At 49.6% G+C, this 16,087-nt stretch overlaps 2 protein-coding genes across 3 annotated transcripts; one reads left to right on the top strand and one right to left on the bottom strand.

Annotated features, from left to right (window-relative positions):
* Positions 1-84: 84 nt before the first annotated feature.
* SMYD4 (SET and MYND domain containing 4) lies at positions 85-5,994 on the top strand. Of its 2 annotated transcripts, XM_051636198.1 has the most exons (10): positions 85-239; positions 331-472; positions 588-677; positions 1,110-2,262; positions 2,576-2,758; positions 3,018-3,184; positions 3,821-3,953; positions 4,378-4,494; positions 4,846-4,969; positions 5,686-5,994. In XM_051636198.1, the coding sequence occupies exons 1-10, from the start codon at positions 109-111 to the stop codon at positions 5,834-5,836; spliced, it is 2,391 nt and encodes a 796-aa protein (XP_051492158.1). In that variant the 5' UTR covers positions 85-108; the 3' UTR covers positions 5,837-5,994. The 2 variants fall into 2 exon arrangements, with proteins under 2 accessions (XP_051492158.1, XP_051492159.1); XM_051636199.1 differs by lacking the exons at positions 331-472; positions 588-677.
* A 473-nt stretch (positions 5,995-6,467) lies between these two features.
* Positions 6,468-14,336, bottom strand: SERPINF1 (serpin family F member 1). The gene is made up of 8 exons (XM_051636205.1): positions 13,581-14,336; positions 10,832-10,917; positions 10,236-10,437; positions 10,000-10,155; positions 9,014-9,217; positions 8,101-8,243; positions 7,220-7,430; positions 6,468-6,871 (listed from the first exon to the last, which is right to left on the bottom strand). The coding sequence occupies exons 1-8, from the start codon at positions 13,657-13,659 to the stop codon at positions 6,612-6,614; spliced, it is 1,341 nt and encodes a 446-aa protein (XP_051492165.1). The 5' UTR covers positions 13,660-14,336; the 3' UTR covers positions 6,468-6,611.
* Between the last annotated feature and the right edge of the window lie 1,751 nt (positions 14,337-16,087).

The raw sequence follows: 16,087 nt of genomic DNA, 5'->3' as shown, positions 1-16,087 counted from the left end.
TTCCGGCGCGCCCTTACGTCACCCCGCGCGTCTATTGGCTGCCAAGTGCCGTACGGCGGAAGCGCTCCCGGGGCGCGGGGCCGGGTGCCGCCATCGAGGCTGGCGGGGATGGCGCTGCCCGCGGAGCAATGGCGGCAGCGCGCTGCCCGGCGCTGGGCCGCTCTGGAGCCGGCGCTGCGGGAGCGGCTGGCGGCGGCCTCGCTGCACGACGCGGTGCGGCTGGGCTGCGGCCTCCTCCGGTGAGCGGCGGGGGCGGCGGGGCGCGGGGGGGGAAGCGGGGCGCGGGGGGGAAGCGGGGCGCGGCGCGGAGCTGACCCCGCTGCCCCGCAGGCCCGAGGCCGAGGCGCTGCGGGGCTTGTGCCGCCGAGCGCGCACGGACAAGGAGCCGGCGGCCGCCCGCTTCTACCGGGAGGAGGGAAACCGGCTGTTCGGCCGCCGCCGCTACGGGGCCGCCGCCAGGCTCTACTCGCGGGTAGGTGGGCCGGGCAGGGGGGTCTGGGGCTCCCGGTGCGGGGCCCCGCGTGGGGAGCGGGCCCGGGGGGCGGCCCCGGTGAGCCCCCCCGAGGCAGCAGCTCTGCCCTCCGCAGGCAGCGTCCCACGAGCCCCCCGGCAGCGCCGAGGTCTCCGTCTGCTTCGCCAACCGCTCCGCCGCCCTTTTCCACCTCGGGCACTTCCAGGTACGCGGTGACGGGGCGGCGGGACCCTCGGCAGCCCCGGCTGAGGGTCCCCCCGGGCAGCAGGGAGGGGGCAGCCCGAGCACCTCCCGCGGCGCTGCCCGCGGCGGTTGCGGGATGGTCGGTCGGGGGGGGCACGTCTGCAGAGCCCTCGGAAAGGGGTGTTTGGTTACTGGGGAAGGCTCTGCAGGTGAGATGTGCTTCCCAAGCTGTGCCTACAGCTCCTGCCCTTACTGAGGCTTTCTGAGGGGTTCCTGCTTCCCTTCTTCTTATCCCATGCCTGGAGGCTTTATTTGGCCAACAGGTTGGTGACACATGTGGGAGCTGCTGATTAACAGTCTTATTGAAATCTTCTGCATCTTAGATGGAAATAAAAAGAGCACGAATCTCAGCTGGTTTTCAAGTAAGCTTGAAAAGCTTTGTCTGTGTTTCTAGGTTTGTTTGGAAGATATTGCCAGGGCTGAAAGTCATGGCTATCCAGACAGGCTGCTGCCCAAGGTCTTGCTGCGGAAAGCTGAGTGTCTGCTGTGTTTGGGAAGGCTGCAGGAGGCAGCAGATGCCCTCAGGGTGGTGGAGGATAAAATTTCTGTGGATGGGATCGTGACTAGTCCTACACACCAGACATTGCTAAAAAGGTTAAGTCAACTGAAGATTAAACTAGATGAGAAAGAGAGCTGTCCAGAGCCTGCACGGGAATCGTGTGGTGGTAATCAAAGAAAGTCAGAGATCTGGGAAGAGAATGGCAGCATTTCAGGTGCATCTTCATCTGTGAGCTTGAATTTTGACAGAGAGAGAGGACGTCACTTGGTGGCCTCCCAGGACATCCTGCCAGGACAGAGCCTGTTGAAAGAGGAAGCCTTTGTAAGTGTGCTCTGCCCAGGGGAGAGCTTTCTTCTGCAGGACAGCAGGGAAACAGCTTGGGACACTGGAGTCACCAGTGCAGATCTTTACTGCCACCGTTGCCTGAGGCAGCTCTTGGCCTCAGTGCCCTGCCCCGGGTGCAGCTATGCAAAGTACTGCAGCCAGGGCTGTGCAGACCTGGCGTGGGAGCAGTACCACAGGACAGAGTGCTCCCTGGGAGCCCTGCTGCTCACACTGGGGGTCTTCTGCCACGTTGCCTTCAGGACTGTTCTACTGGCAGGCTTTGCAGAGGTTAGCAGGCTGGTGGAGTGGTCCCACGGTGGTGACAGAGACCTTCACAACCCTGAGGCAAGAGGCAAAGGTCTCAGTGAGGCACCAGATGCAAGAGCTGGTACCAGAGGTATCCCTGGTTGTAGTGACAGTGGTCAGTACCAGAGCTCTTACCACGCTGTCTTCAACCTTTTGCCACACACTGAGAAGCACAGCCCTGAGCATAAGTTCCTTTGCGTGCTGAGTGTAGTGGCTATCTGTAAACAACTTCAAGAAGCTGGCCTGGAGGCTGCTGTTCTGAATCAGGAATCGTCTGAGGAGTGCTCCAAACCAAAGGCAGGTGGAAACACAGCAGGGGAATTGTCTCCAGAGCTGCAGACGGTGGCGGAGGCGATGCTGAGGCACGTGCTGCAGCTGCAGTGCAATGCACAAGCCATCACTGTCCTGCAGGAGTCAGGTAAGACAAAGAACTTTTCAGCTCTTCTGTGTTCTCCTTGCCTATGTGAGGTGAAGCAATTGAGTTATCAGTTGTAAAAAGCTGCCCTTGCAGGTGGGAATGACTTGCTTAAAATTTAATGCAATCCCACACTGGCCTGTTCTTCGATGCACATGCAGCCTTCTGGTTTTTAGCTATTTAGCTATTATTTATTGCAGCAATAGGCCAGGAACCTTCCTGCTGCTGCCTGTGCTGTGTCACAGTGCTCCTTGCATAAGTTGTGTGGGTAACTGAGCATTCATTCTCAGCCTTCTTGTTCTCCTTCTGTCTTTAGGGTCTGGAAATGGTACAGTTGTAAATAAGAAGCCTGTGCTCCTGGCGACAGCCTTCTTCCCTGTCCTCAGCCTCCTGAACCATTCCTGCTGTCCCAATACCAGCCTGTCATTTAGTGGGACAGCTGCCACTGTCAGGGCCTCACAGCCAATCCCAAGTGGCCAAGAGATTTTCCATTGCTATGGTAAGTTTTAACTCTCTGTTTGTCCCAAGGCACAGGCATCCTTCACCTCTACTTGGCATGCCAACTGATGGCTGTCAATACCATCATTCTCAGGAGAGTGTTGCTGGAATCTTTGTTTATGGATAAGCCTTGATCAAAGATATCAATGCAAGATTTTTCTCTCCTGAGCCCGCTGCTAGATTTTCAGTCTCCAGTTTTGTCCTCTCCAAAAGATGTTACATCTCTTCTCAATTTTCCCACCCTTGCTATCCCTTTGCAGGACCTCACCAATGTAGGATGAGGGTTGCTGAGAGACAACAGCTTCTCAGACAGTATTTCTTTGAGTGTCACTGTCAGGCATGCCTGGAGGAGTTACAGTGTGATGGCAAGAGTGGTTTGACCCTGAGAAACTCTTTCTGCTGTCCCAGCTGCCAGGCTCCAATGCAGGTAGTTCTTCCATAGTTACAATTGTATAAATAATCAAGATCTATAACATTTGGGTCTCTGGGGAAGTCAGGAGTTTAAGACCTTAGTTTGTGATCTCTGCTCAGAAGGCAAAAGCCCCTGTAGAGTTAAGACATTTCACTGTTCTTAGCAGCTTTCTTGTAGTATCCTTGCATGTCAGCCCTCCAGCATGATAAGGAGAAGAATGCCTTTAACAGCAAGTTAAAATCCCTTTGAACTTGATGAAGGAACATTAAAATATCAGGGCCATGGACTAGGGGAAGGGAGAGATTTAGGAAAGAAAATGGAGACCTTGAGTTGTACATCCAGGGTCTGTATGTGGAGAGAGTCACAGGATGCAAATGGAAACAGAATGTGGTGTGGGTTAGATGGGGAGAAGTCAACACAGGGTGTGTTTTGTGTGAGCAGTTGCTGTTTGTAGCTCACATGGTCATAGGTATTCCTGGGAGTTTCTTCCAGAATCAAATAAACTAACAACAATTTACAAGCAAGTCACTTTAATGAATGCAGCTGAGAAACAATTGAGCATCTCTGTGCCACAGTGCGGAGATAATGGGGGTGGAAAGGCAGCTTGGAGCTGAACCTGAGCAGGGATGATCACAGGAATGATTTCCACAGGGAGAAGACACGCTTTGCTGTTCAGATGAAGCTTGTGGAGTCTCAGTCAGCAGAGAGAGCCTGTCGTGCCGTTTAGGGGACCTTCAGCAACGAGTCCAGAAAGCAGCAGGACTGCTGAGAGATGGGAGGGCTGGTAAGGCTCAGCTTTCTGCCCTGAGCTCAGCACCTGATGAATGAGACACACCGGGAGTTCCAGCCATGAGATGGCACTGTTGCTTCTGCGGCTGGGGTCTTCTGGCATACAGCCTGGTGTCCCTGGGGACTTGAGCTGCAGGGGTTTTCATACCCCTGATCCAGGTGTTAATCCAAGTCACATGTTGTTCCACAGTCACTAGAGGAACTCAGGGTGAGGACTCTGGAGTTGTGCATTCCCAGACCTTGCTCTCCTGGGGGGAGTCAGGCCAACACTGCCTTCAAAAAGGCAGCTCAACGTTGAACCCAAACCCAAATGCAGCTGTGTAAGATGCAAAGATGAGGTTGGACTGATTTGATTTCATGGATCATGGAAAGTTGGAGACTGGCCAGTAGGATTAATTTTATACCCTGTTTTGTTATAGATCAGGCTATCAAAATGCTCCTGAAGTGTCAGGTGGATGCTGGAAACTTCTTATCCCCAGAGCATTTGCTGATGGGAGAGATGGAGGATCATCTGGCAGAGGTCTATGCTACCCTTGGTATGGCATTGTCTCCTCGTTAGCTTTCTGAACTGTGAATTTAGCATGACTAGGCTTTTCCCTGAGTAGCCCTTTCACTTTGCTGCTGCTGCATTTCTCTACTGCTGACAGCAGAGCTCTCAGACTCCTTGAGACAAACCTGTGTTCCCAGCAGCCAGTGAACAATGTGATCTCATGTTTTTGTAGACTTCCCTGTCCTGGTTCTGAGGTCAGCAGCCTCCCAGGAATGCTGTGGACAGAGTTTCTCACATGTTGTATAATCCTGTCAGATTCTTTGGGTGGCAGTAGCTCTAGAAAGTACTTACTAATGACTAATTTTTTTGTTGTTTATTTTGGTTTTTTTCCCACCAGGGAAGTGGCAAGAAGCAGCCAGACACCTGGAGAGGAGTATTGAGATTGTGGAACTGCACCACGGGCCATCAAGTGTAGAAATAGGTCATGAACTTTTCAAGCTGGCACAAGTTCTCTTCAATGGGTAAATTTGCTTTTATTCTCTGTCCCCTCCCTGCACCACTCCTGTGTGTCTGACACAACATCAGGTCCTTGGCACCTTGCAGGCTGTCTCACAAGGACCCTGGGCAGTCTGGCACAGGTACAGATGTTGGCCATTACTCAAGTGCAAGGTCACTAATCCCACTGGGATTCACTTACACTTCATGACTCTCTTTGGACCCGTTTCTCTGCTTTGTGCCTGTCTATTGTTTTCTTCTCCCTGGCTCCATTTACTCCCTGTCCTATTGTGTTTTACTGACAACTGGCCACCCTTGGTGTTCATCTCTCAGTTGTATAATGTTGCTGACATCTTCTCAAGGGAAGAAATAAAACCCTCTTGCTCTATTTTAGCCCCTTCTGGTATGGAAATCCCCCTGACTGCTGCTGAAAATCTTATCACAACACCTCCCTTTAACTGAATTAATTCCAGTGGGAGCTGCAGTGAAAAAGCAGTGGGTACCTATAATCAAACATAATGTTTTAAGATTTTGTCCATTTTACCTTCTTTTCTCCTCATTCTCCCTTTCCAGCTGAAGGGCAGACTATTTGCCTGGTGCTGAAAGGCAGCAGAGGGTAGGAAAAGTACCTGTGAACAGGTTTACGTTTTTTTTGTTGGGGGGGATATTAGAGGGTTTTTGTAAGTCCAGGAGCTGAATTAAGTATCTTGTATCCTCTGTTCTTACTCTCTTCCCATTTCAGATTTGCAGTTTCTAAAGCTCTGAGCACGATTCAAAGAGCAGAGGAGATTTTGTCAGTGCACTGTGGCCCTCAGAGTGCTCAGATCCAGGAACTGCAAGAGATGAAGACCTGTCTGTCAGAACTTCCCAGAAGCCTCCTTCAGAGGACTTAATTTCCCTGTCAAAGGAAGCTGCAGTGTGATCTTCCACCAAAGCTAAGTTCTCTGTGGTAAGGTAGCCATGTAGTACGAGCTGGAAGATCGTGTGTAACAACAAACTGAAATGCTCTTTAGTGAGACTGCTGTAAATAAAATGACCAATTCTAACATGAGGGGTCTGTGTGTGGTGTGGTGGGAAGAGAGGCTGTTGTGTGATCTCTGCATGTGGGTTTGAAGCAAATGTTTGAGGTGCTTGTGTCTGGAGGTGTGACTCTCCCTGGTGGTGATGAACATGCAGCCATCCAGACTGCACTGCTTGTCATTGCTAATGCTGTGAAGCTCTTTTCTTCTTGCCAGTGTACCAGGCTGGCAGGGCTGAGGCAGCAGGCTGGGAAGTGTGAATTTACAAGCTGTAAGAGGGGGCACTGCAGAAGTTGGAGGGCTGCTTGCCCAGACCTGTCAGTGAGGAGGGTTTCAGTATAAACTGGTGTCAGGTTGGAGGATGGGATAGGGAAAAATGCAGTATCCACCAGCTGAGGCTTGCATGTAGGTCACAGAACTGCACTGGGGCTCATCTGGGGAAAACGTGAAGGCATGTGATGTAGGCAGAGAATCTTTCAAGGGAGAATAGTGGGGCTGGCTGAGATTAATAGCAAAAGCTCTTTTATTGCAGCATGAAGGCATAAGATTTGCAAGTTGTGTCTTTGTGCAGCAGAGCAGGGAGCCAGTATCCCTCCCAACACCACCCTTTCCATTTGGGCCCTACTATTGCAGATTATTGTGAAGGGATCTAAACACTCCTGGGATCCAGGATCTTGCCAATGAAGAGGAGGGTTCCAGTGGTATCATCTCTCAGGACCAGAAGGAAAGGTCTGTCCACATGGTACTCGATGGGGAAGGTCAGACGAGCAGCATTGGCTCCAGGGATTGGTGTGGATCTTTCCCCATCCTCACTGAGTTCCAGAACTGCCTTGTGTTGCACATGGGAGAGCTTTATGGGTTTGGCAGAAATCTTGGTGAAATCAGGTGATGTGAAGAGTGCCTGGAGCCCTGGAGGGAAGAGAGAAAATTCTGTTAGCTGCCAGGACAGCCTGCAGGTGGGGGAGCAGTCCTGCTAGTGCTGGGATGCTGGAGGTTTGTTGGGGCAGCAGGGAGAAGCAGCTTCCACCTTTTTGTACTGAGCTTCTCCCTCTCAATCTCTGTGTGAGCTTGGTGGAAAGATTTGTTAAAAAGCTGAGGAGTCCTGGACCAAGGGGATTGAGTTGCTGGTGAAATCTCTACAGACTGACAGCTGGACCTAACTTCATAACCCACCAGCTTCATATTCTTCTGAGAGCAGGAAGCAACTTGCCCACTGCTTTGAGCCCCAGCAGTCTGTAGGGTGTGTGTTGTACATACTTGTCTCCTTCAGTGTGTTGCCCAGTGCCTCTTCATAGTTCAGCTTGAGTTTGGGCAAGGTTAGCACTGCATGGACAGTCTTCAGCTCCTTGTCTACGTCATGGACAAACTCAGAAGTAAGGCTTTCCTCAATCAGAGTCATATTCTGGGTCACTTTTGTAGGCAGGAAGAACATGGCACTGATCCCCTCTGTCAGTGGCAGCTGGGCAATCTGCAAGGCCAGGGACAAACAAGAAAAGGTCACATCAGTAATGAACAGTTTTACCCACTTCATCACTGCCTGGTTCCAGTTAACATTTGGTCTTCCCTGTTTGGTGTGGTGCTTCTTGGCTTCTCTGGCACCCAGGCTTTCATCAGCCCATGCTGCACTCCTGCCATGACATGGCAAGTGCTCTGTCTCACCCGTTGAATCCGTTGGATTCTTGGAACCAGGAGGTTCCAAAAGATAGCACTGAGCTTCCTCAGCAGATGTTTCTTGCATGCCAAAAGCAGACATTCCAGACCCTGCAGTGCACTGCAGTATTGCTCTGGGAGATTCTCAGCTGCAACACCTTTGAGCTCATGCTGCAGTGGGAGATTTATTGAAAGAAGTAAAGGTGGGAAAGTTGTGAGGAGTGTGCCCTGCCCTTCTTGCCCAACTTTAGGTCAGATGATACAGGCTGGTAGGACCTGTGCAGCATTGAAATTCTGGACTGCTTGTCACATGGCCAGTGTAGAAGTAGGATATTCTAAGAACCAACACACAGCCTTTCAAAACAGGGATTGCAAAACCAGATTGATGGGAGAAGCAAGGCTGTCTTCTGGAACAGGTTAACAGGAAAGTGTAGCTGAGCCAGTTCTCAGTAGGTTTAGGAGATACTGTGCAATAGTTGCTCTCTGACCTTGCAGTTGAGTTCTGAGTCAAAACCATATCTCAGGATGGCTTTGGGGTCTGACATCATGGACACCTTCACAGTCCTGTCCTCATCCAGGTGGAAGTCCTTCAGGGCAGTCTTCTTGGTGTCAAACTTGGTTTTCCATGTCCCTGTTTTTTAAAAAGGCAAAATGGAGGATTTTCTGAAATAATGGCAGATGAAACCAGGCTTGTGGCTGTGGCTGAGTAATTTTGTGCTTGATATGTACAGTATTTGTGCTTTAAGAGTTGAGGCATAACTGAATGATGATAGAGTTGGAAATAGACTGATTTGAGCTACAGATTTACTGCCACTCTTTGGCCCCTCCTTTTCATCTGAGAATTGGATGCATGGGAAATAAAAAATCAAGCCAGTGTGTGGGTGGAGTAGCTATTGGGAAGCTGATGGGTACTTATGTAATTACAAAAGTATTTTAAAGGGTAACGATTGTGTCAATGCATATAAACTGCTTCTCTCCCCACCCTTTATTTTGCTCCCTGTCTCTAAGCAGTAATTCTCCAGGACAGGGGCTTACAGCATGTTCTAGAACAGCTCTCCAGTACCTCCCTCCCTTCCCTCTGCAGTGGTAAGAAGGCTCAATACACTCTGAGCTGTGCCTTCCCTGAGTGGTAATAATCTGTGGGGGTTTGTGAGTTTAAACTTTCTTCCTTGGTCTCTCACTGCAAAAAGGTCTGGATTCAGCTTCCCAAGAGTAATAATTCCTCCCTGGAGGACTATTTCTGGTCAGGTATCGTGCATTTCTTCACTACATGTTCTCAAATGCTTCCTTCTTGCACTGTTTCTTTGACACTTTGCTCTGTTGGGGGTGAGAGCCTTTCCTTGCATCTTTTGTCACACGTGCTGGTGGACCCTCTTGTGACCAAGTGCACAACGTTCTTACCCTTAAAGTGAGCAGCCCCAGCAAGGAGAATGCTGACGTCTGGGGGCATGTCCTTCATGAACCTCATGATCCTGCCCTTGGTCTGCTGCCGGACCCAGCTGTTGACTTCTTGGAGGTCTAACTGGGTGTTGCCACTGAGTGCCCTCAGACGCATCTTGTAGGACTTCTCTAGCTGGCTGTGAAAACCAGGCTTCACCCTGAGTCCTGGGGAACAAAAACATGGATATTGCAGCTAAACTGCCTTATCAAAACAATCTCAGTCTCAGCAGATTGCAATCCAAAGCCCAGCAGCAGTTCTCCCCTGAAACATCTGTGGCTGTGTGTATACAGAGACCTGCTTGGAACAAGAATGGCACATGGAGGAAACTGATCCAAATCCTCTAGCCACCCATGTGGGATTATGGGATAGCTCTTCTGAGAAGTAAAGAAAGGAGATAAGAGCAGAAGGCTCAGGCACAGCTATGCCTCCATCAGCCTTTCTTCTTTCTGCAGCTTGCTTTATGACTACAGCTTACTCAACCTATTGGATTCTTGGAACCAGCAGGTTCCAACAGATAGCTTCTAGCTTTCTCAGCAGATGTTTATTGCCAGAAGCAGACATTTCAAATAGTTCTGCAAGGAATTAAACAAAGGAATATGGCTGAATGCTCTCACAAATAGGAAATGGGATTTGTGGTTCCTGGAAGTTAGCAGTATCTGCCAGAAATCCTACAGTGAAGGCAGAGTTTTCAGCAAGTTCCTTCTAGGTCTTCTGCATGTCAGCTGCTCTATCACCAGTGTCTTTGTGTGCATAAGTCTGGCCTTTTATTTCTCTGCACACAAACTCTCCAGGCCTTTCCTGGAGCAGCAGCAGCATTCCTGCAGGGTCTGTGTCCTGGCTCAGGAGTGTGTCAGAGCCAGAGCTGTGAGTGTGCTGGAACTCAGTGCGTTCTATCTGCTGCTAGTTCTCTAGGTAAAATTTGATAGAGAGGAAGAAGGACTTTTACTTTTCTCCAAGATGATACGGGAGGCACTTTTCATGCTCTTCTCTGGTCCAGTCACACTGGTCAGTAGGTCCTTGTAAGTGTTGTGGACCTCAGCTTTGTTAAGCAGATCGTAGAAGAGAGCGCGAGAAATCACATCTTCTGATCGTTCTCCAGCCCCTGCCAACACCAAGGACAGCAAGGTGAGGGGGGAGCCTGTCAGGGCAAACAGCACGGGAGAGAAAGGGGCAGGAACTCACCAAGTGAGAGCCCAGACAGTGCAGTAGCCAGGCTGAAGGGTGACAGCAGCACGTTGGCACTGGGCACCTGGCTGGACTGCTGGCGGTACAGGTCATAGCCAAAGTTGGAGACTGCAGCTGCCAGCTTGTTCACAGGGCTCTTGTAGAATGGATCTTCCTCTTCAACCTCACCAGCATTGGCTCCATCAGCAGTGGCAGAATTCTAGCAGGCACAGGGACAGCTTTGGGTAGACTTGCAGTTCACAAGTTGTGATCAACATTTCAAATACAAGCGAGCTGCAGATCCCATGATCTACAGAAATGCTGGTTTAATCTTACTAGCACAGAATGTAGGAACAGCTACTTTCCTTTAAAAGTGTCCCAGTAAAGCCAAAGGCAACACCCAGATTGAAATCCACTATTTCTGCCTGACAGTCATCCCCTGATGTAACTGCTGTGATTTTATCCAGGTAAAGCAGGAGTTAGTCTCCTTAAGTTGCTAAATAAAATCCTAGTAACTCAGGAGGGTAGTGGTTAATCCTTGCATAAGATTCTCTAACATTAAATTACCTGCTCCAAGTACTTGCCTGACTCTCTGCATGCAGCCTCCTACTCACCTGCTCAGTAGCTGAGTTCTGGCATCTGCTTGGGACAGTGAAGAGACCCAGGACAAGGAGAACCACAGGAATCTGCATGCCTGAACCTAGGGAGCAGGAACAAGACAGAGGTATCTTGAGCAACTGAGCAAATACATCTGTACCCCTGCTCTTCACTGCCCCTGCTTCTGGCAGGAACTGCACTGCCATGTGCTGCTGCTTCTCCTTCCCAGTTGTGGAACACACACCTGATCTTAGCTGGGTTTTCTTCTTCTCTAGTTCAAAGTTATTTGGCCAGCCTGGCCACAGTGATTTAAAAATAGGGCACGCACACATGCCTGGGTGTGCCTGAGCACAAAAGCAGATGTGTGGCCCAAACCACACTGACAGTTACTGAGTGCCAAGGTCCAGAAAAGCATCAAATCTTTTTTTTCTGAGTTCTAGACTTTAAAAGCTTCAATATTTCATTCATAAAAGGTAGCAAATCTATTTTTTTGAGCGGGGCAGAAGACAAAGCTGCCTGGTTGCTGCTCTGCTCTACAAGTTACCTGCCTCAGGCATCATGGTTCTTGTGTCTGCATGTACCTGGAAGGCTGTGGAGCCTGTGTGCATCCTTTGCTGCTTATCTGCAATTTGGTAAAGTCAAAGTAGGAGAGCTTTCTTAAAAGGGGAAAGGGGCTGGACCAGCTCTAGAGAGGAAGTGAAAGACAGAGCCTGGCTTATTCAACATCTTTAATAGAGGTGGGAGAAGAGTACCAAACTCCCCAAAGCTGTTCCTTCTGTGGAATCCACTCCTAATCACTCCAGTACTGGCATATGTGGCCCTTCTAGACAATTCTGCTTGGTCCAAAGGGCAGAGTGGAGCTCAGGGTTTGACTGTGGGTAAACCCAGAGCTACTGCACCAGTGCCATGGCCCCAAGAACAGATGCCACCAAGGCTGGTCTGAAGCAATGTTTATATAGAGCCCCAGAAATTAAAGGAAGAGGGTTGTATTTAACTAACCCCTGTGACCCAGGCATCCAGTGAAGTAGGGAAAGAACATGTGTTTCAGATTAAATTCAGCTATAAAGAAAACATGCCTGCTGGTAGAAATACAACTTAAAGCCATAGGACCACAATAGCCCCAGTTCAGGACCCAGGTTTGCTCGGGCAGAGGTTTTACTTCAGTGACTGTTTCCTGCCAAAACCCTTTACTTCTAGAGGCAATTCTGCCTTGGGGAGAAAGGTGTCTCAGTGGAGGTTTTAAGTGTTCATCTGTGTTTTGACAGTGACACAGAAGTGGTACCCTCGTTTTTCCTGTGCACTTTGCATCCTGTGACCTGCTGAGCAGGGCAGGTGTTCTGGTGCAGAAGATGTGTATCAAGAGGATTTACTATACTGAGACAAACTCATGCAGCTGGGGGTAGGATAGTGGATATGTCAGGTTTGCTTGTGTCATTGCAGTTTTACAGTGAATAGGCAGCATGTTGTGAGGGAGATGACAGACTCATAGGGTTGTTCAGCTTGAAAAAGAGCTGTAAGATCATCCAGTCCAACTTTAAACCTAACTCTGCTAACCCAGCTCTACCAGTTCCCTGCTAAACCACATCCCTAAGCACTGATCTATAGGATTCTTAGACACATCTGGGGTGGGCAGCCTGTTCCAGTGCTTAGAAACCCTTTCTGTAAAGGAGTTTTTCCTAACATCCAACCTAAACCTCCCCTGGTGTAACTTGAAGCCATTTCCTCTCATCCTAAGCCCTGCATGAGTCTAAGTTAAATGGGTCTTGGTGAGGGCTTTGTGAGGATGCCTGCACCATCAGTACTCCTGCATGCTGAGCAGAAGAGGTTTGACCCAGGCTACTTTAGAGATGAAGGTTTTCCATGGAGCATAACCTTTTCTCTAAAAAAAAGGTTAAAATCTCAACATGACCTCTGCTCCTGGGAGCAGGAGAGCAGAGATGGGTTTTGCAGAACTGTATTGTTTTTGCCAGTACTGTCACCAGCTTCATATTTCCCAAACTTTGCCAAAAAGCAATTTCTATTTAAGAAAGACAAAGGCTCTCGCGTTTGAATTGGCCTGAACATCTGGATTCCATTTGCATGTCCCTCAGCACACAGCCAAAAATGCAGAGAAAAGAATTTGGTTGGAGCAGAGGTGGGATGGTTGCAGGCATGATACTAAAATCTGTGACTGCCTTTAAAGAGAAGAGAAAGAGCAACAGTGTGAAGAGTATGTGATGTTACAGTCAGGAAGGTACAGGAGGAAAACTTTGAGAAATGAGCTGAGAAGGAACTTTTGTGTCCTGGAGTTCTCTCTTCCTGAGGCCTCTGCAGGTGTGAAGGAAATATTCTGCTTCCCATCTAGAGGGGCAGGAGTCTCACATCATTTATAAACACTTCTGACTTTAGGGGTGCTATGAAGCATCACTCGGGAGGTCAGGCTGCTCGCTGAGGTCCCTCCACCCCACAGCACTAACTCCTGAGCTGTTTGCAACCACCAGCTCCAGAGAGTTCGACCACCACCAAAGCTGAGACCAGCACAAGAAGCTGTTCCCAGCTGCGGCGCCGCTGCCAGCGGGCACAACCCCCCAGCCCCAGGCAGAGTTCAGCCCAGAGGAGCCCGATGGTGGCGGCTCCCAGCCCGAGGTGAGATGCCGCATTGGGTGGGAATCCCGCCCTTTAACACCTGCAGAAGAACCGTTCTTCCCGTTTCCCCAGGTGCTCCGGCAGCTGCTCAGCCTCAGCCCGTGCCCTGCGCTCCCCTCGCTGCCGGGACCTGCCTCTTACCTCGGGCTCTTCTCAGCCGATGCCCTCCGAGGCTCCCGGGGGTGTGAGGCGGGACACTGTGGGTTTGGTGCGGCCACATCTGCTTTTTGCTGCTTCCCCCGGCCGAGCCTTCGGCAGGCTTCAGGTTACAGCTTCACAGGGCTCTCTTAAAGTGCTCTGCTCCCATTTTCTGCTGCTGCCACCTTCCCGCCGAATTGCACCGGCTTTTCCACCCTGCCCTCCAAAACAAATGTGCTCGTGTGACCAGGACAGCCCAGTGGGTAAAACACAGGTCGGAGAGGCAAGTGCTCCCTGCCCTGGTTGGGCGAGTCTTTTATCCCTGCAGTTTTGCCAGATGTCACATGAGGGAATTTCTTCTGTCTCAGAGGTTGGGTTCCTGCTGCAGTGCTTAATGGGTTTGTGCAGCTATGGGCAAGGTTTAGGGGAGAGACCTGTCAGGTGGAGCAGGATCTGTTGGTGTTTGAAGCAGTTAAGGGGAAGATGTTCATTCAGAAGTGGTTCTGTTCAGTGATAGTTACTAGTTAACAAGTTATTAATGTAACTGGCTCGGAGTTTTCCGTCAAAAAAGAAAGAGACTAAAAAGCCAAGCAAGAAAGATGAACTACCAGAATGTTGTGGGAGCTTGCAGAGTGGTAAGGGATCTGGAGAAGGGAAAAGGGCAGAGGGGTTTTGTTGGTTTTTGCACTAAAAGACTCTGGGGGAGCACCTGTCAGTGCAGACTGAAATCAAGAGACTGTCTCGTTCATAAGTGTTAAAATGCAAAGTTCATTGTAACTGGATAGTGCAGGAGATGAAAGATAAGTAGATTTTGGGGGGAAAAAAACCCCCACACAAACCAAATAAGTGGGAGGCAGGTCCATTGCACTGAGCAGTGTTCAGAGGAAAGGTCAGACTCAGCAGCTGGGGGTACAACTAGAGAACTCTGTTTTTCCTTGTCCCTAGTCATCTGTTAGTAGGAAGGAGAGGATACTGGGTGAACTGGACACCCAGCTAGCTTGATCCAGGGCAGCTCTTTGTCCACTTGGGAAATGCTGAAAATGCAGCAATGTCAGTGTCCCCAGTCTAGGCTTGTGCAGCCCCTCAGCAAAGAGGAAGGAATGGTTTCAGAGAAGCATGAGCTGCTGGTTCTGCAAGCTGGGAAGCAAACCAGGCTGGGTGCCCTGTGATCAGTCAGTGCTGCAAAGGTGACCCCTTCTAATATGAAGAGCAGCAGCTCTGGTTGCAACTGCTTCCCAGCTTGCTGTGTGGAAAACTGTCTGCAGAGAGATGGTGGTGCTTGTTAGTCTCCATTGTTGGCCCAAGAAGGAGGGTGTTGGCTGTGGAGGTACCTTCTGGAGCTGTTCATCTCTCTTTTGTACCTGATCTGGGGTATTAAGTGTCCTTTCTGGAAGGACCACTGGAGAAGCTTTTCTCTCTGGTCTGTATCTTCAAATGCAAGCCCATCTGTTTAAATACAGGTTTGGTTTTAAACCATTTAAATCAGAGTGGCAGTTGTACAGAATTTCATTATAGACCAAAGGAAGCTTTCTTCCTGAAGATGCAGGGTATCTCTGAGGCTGTGTTGTCCTTGTCAGAAATGGATGCAAGGGCTGAAATCACTTTTGTTACATCAATACAAACATTTGACTGTTGTGGTTTGGGTTTAAGAACAGCAGGCAATATGCTGTGTTCATCTTTGCTATGGGAGTTCTGATCATGTTCACATGGATCTGCTCTACTAAAGAGAAAATACATCTCAGATTAAAGATATTTAGACTGATTTGCTATTCTCAGCCAGTGGTGCAGATGAGCTATGGAGCAGTGCTACTACTCATGTCTGTTCAGAATAGAGCTCAGTCAAAAGGAAAGCTGAGCCATGTGAAGTGGAAAGTCCTGAGCAGAGACATTAATAGCACTTTGCATGTTACAAACTGCCTCTTCTGGAGAGTTGGTGGAGAGAAAAAGAGTCTTAAGGTTGATGTAACTGATGGTTTGTTGAGCAAAGCACAGTCATGGAGGGCTGCTGTACTGTCAAGTAAGATGAAATCCATAGTTTGACAAGAACAGCTTGGAGGAGGAGGAATGGCAGAGAGATGGAAAATAGGAAATAAGTACCAAGCTGTTCAGGAAGCTGAGAATGAGGGGGGAAAAACTTCACAGAAGACAGGGAGCTGGAGGCCAGAGGCATGAAAAGGAAGGCTTGCACTTCAGATTTTACACAGGTTGCAGCACAACCGGATAGGATGCAGGGAGGTTGGTGCTGAAGTTGCAGTAGCCAAAGCAGGACTTACCTAAGGCCTGGGATGGTATTTCTGCATGTTAGGAATGAATCTGTATAAATAAATAAGCTAAAATGTTCCCTGTGGGCTAGAGCGATGCCCTCGCAGGAGGATTCTTGTGGGTTTACTTGTTGAAATTACACGACCCTGTAATTACACTCTCTTTTTTGAAGGGTACGTGTCATTGCATTGGTTAGAGGGGTAGAAATTATCTTCAGCGCTTCTTCCCCTTTTAGACTGCAAGAAATG

This window comes from Apus apus, chromosome 18, assembly GCF_020740795.1.
Source record: "Apus apus isolate bApuApu2 chromosome 18, bApuApu2.pri.cur, whole genome shotgun sequence".
Classification (NCBI taxonomy): domain Eukaryota; kingdom Metazoa; phylum Chordata; class Aves; order Apodiformes; family Apodidae; genus Apus; species Apus apus.
Note: the sequence above shows the minus strand (reverse complement) of the source record. Positions and strands in the feature narration are given on the sequence as shown.

Bases quoted from the DNA above. Each gene is read 5' to 3' on its own strand.
- SERPINF1 (XM_051636205.1), bottom strand. From the start codon at position 13,659: ATGTGGCCGCACCAAACCCACAGTGTCCCGCCTCACACCCCCGGGAGC. The intron at 8,244-9,013 runs GTAAGAACGTTG...TTTAAAAAACAG, and splicing joins TGGGGCTGCTCACTTTAAGG to GGACATGGAAAACCAAGTTT. The intron at 7,431-8,100 runs GTCAGAGAGCAA...CTGGCCTTGCAG, and splicing joins ACTCAGAACTCAACTGCAAG to ATTGCCCAGCTGCCACTGAC.
- SMYD4 (XM_051636198.1), top strand. From the start codon at position 109: ATGGCGCTGCCCGCGGAGCAATGGCGGCAGCGCGCTGCCCGGCGCTGG. The intron at 240-330 runs GTGAGCGGCGGG...GCTGCCCCGCAG, and splicing joins CTGGGCTGCGGCCTCCTCCG to GCCCGAGGCCGAGGCGCTGC. The intron at 3,954-4,377 runs GTAAGGCTCAGC...GTTTTGTTATAG, and splicing joins GCTGAGAGATGGGAGGGCTG to ATCAGGCTATCAAAATGCTC.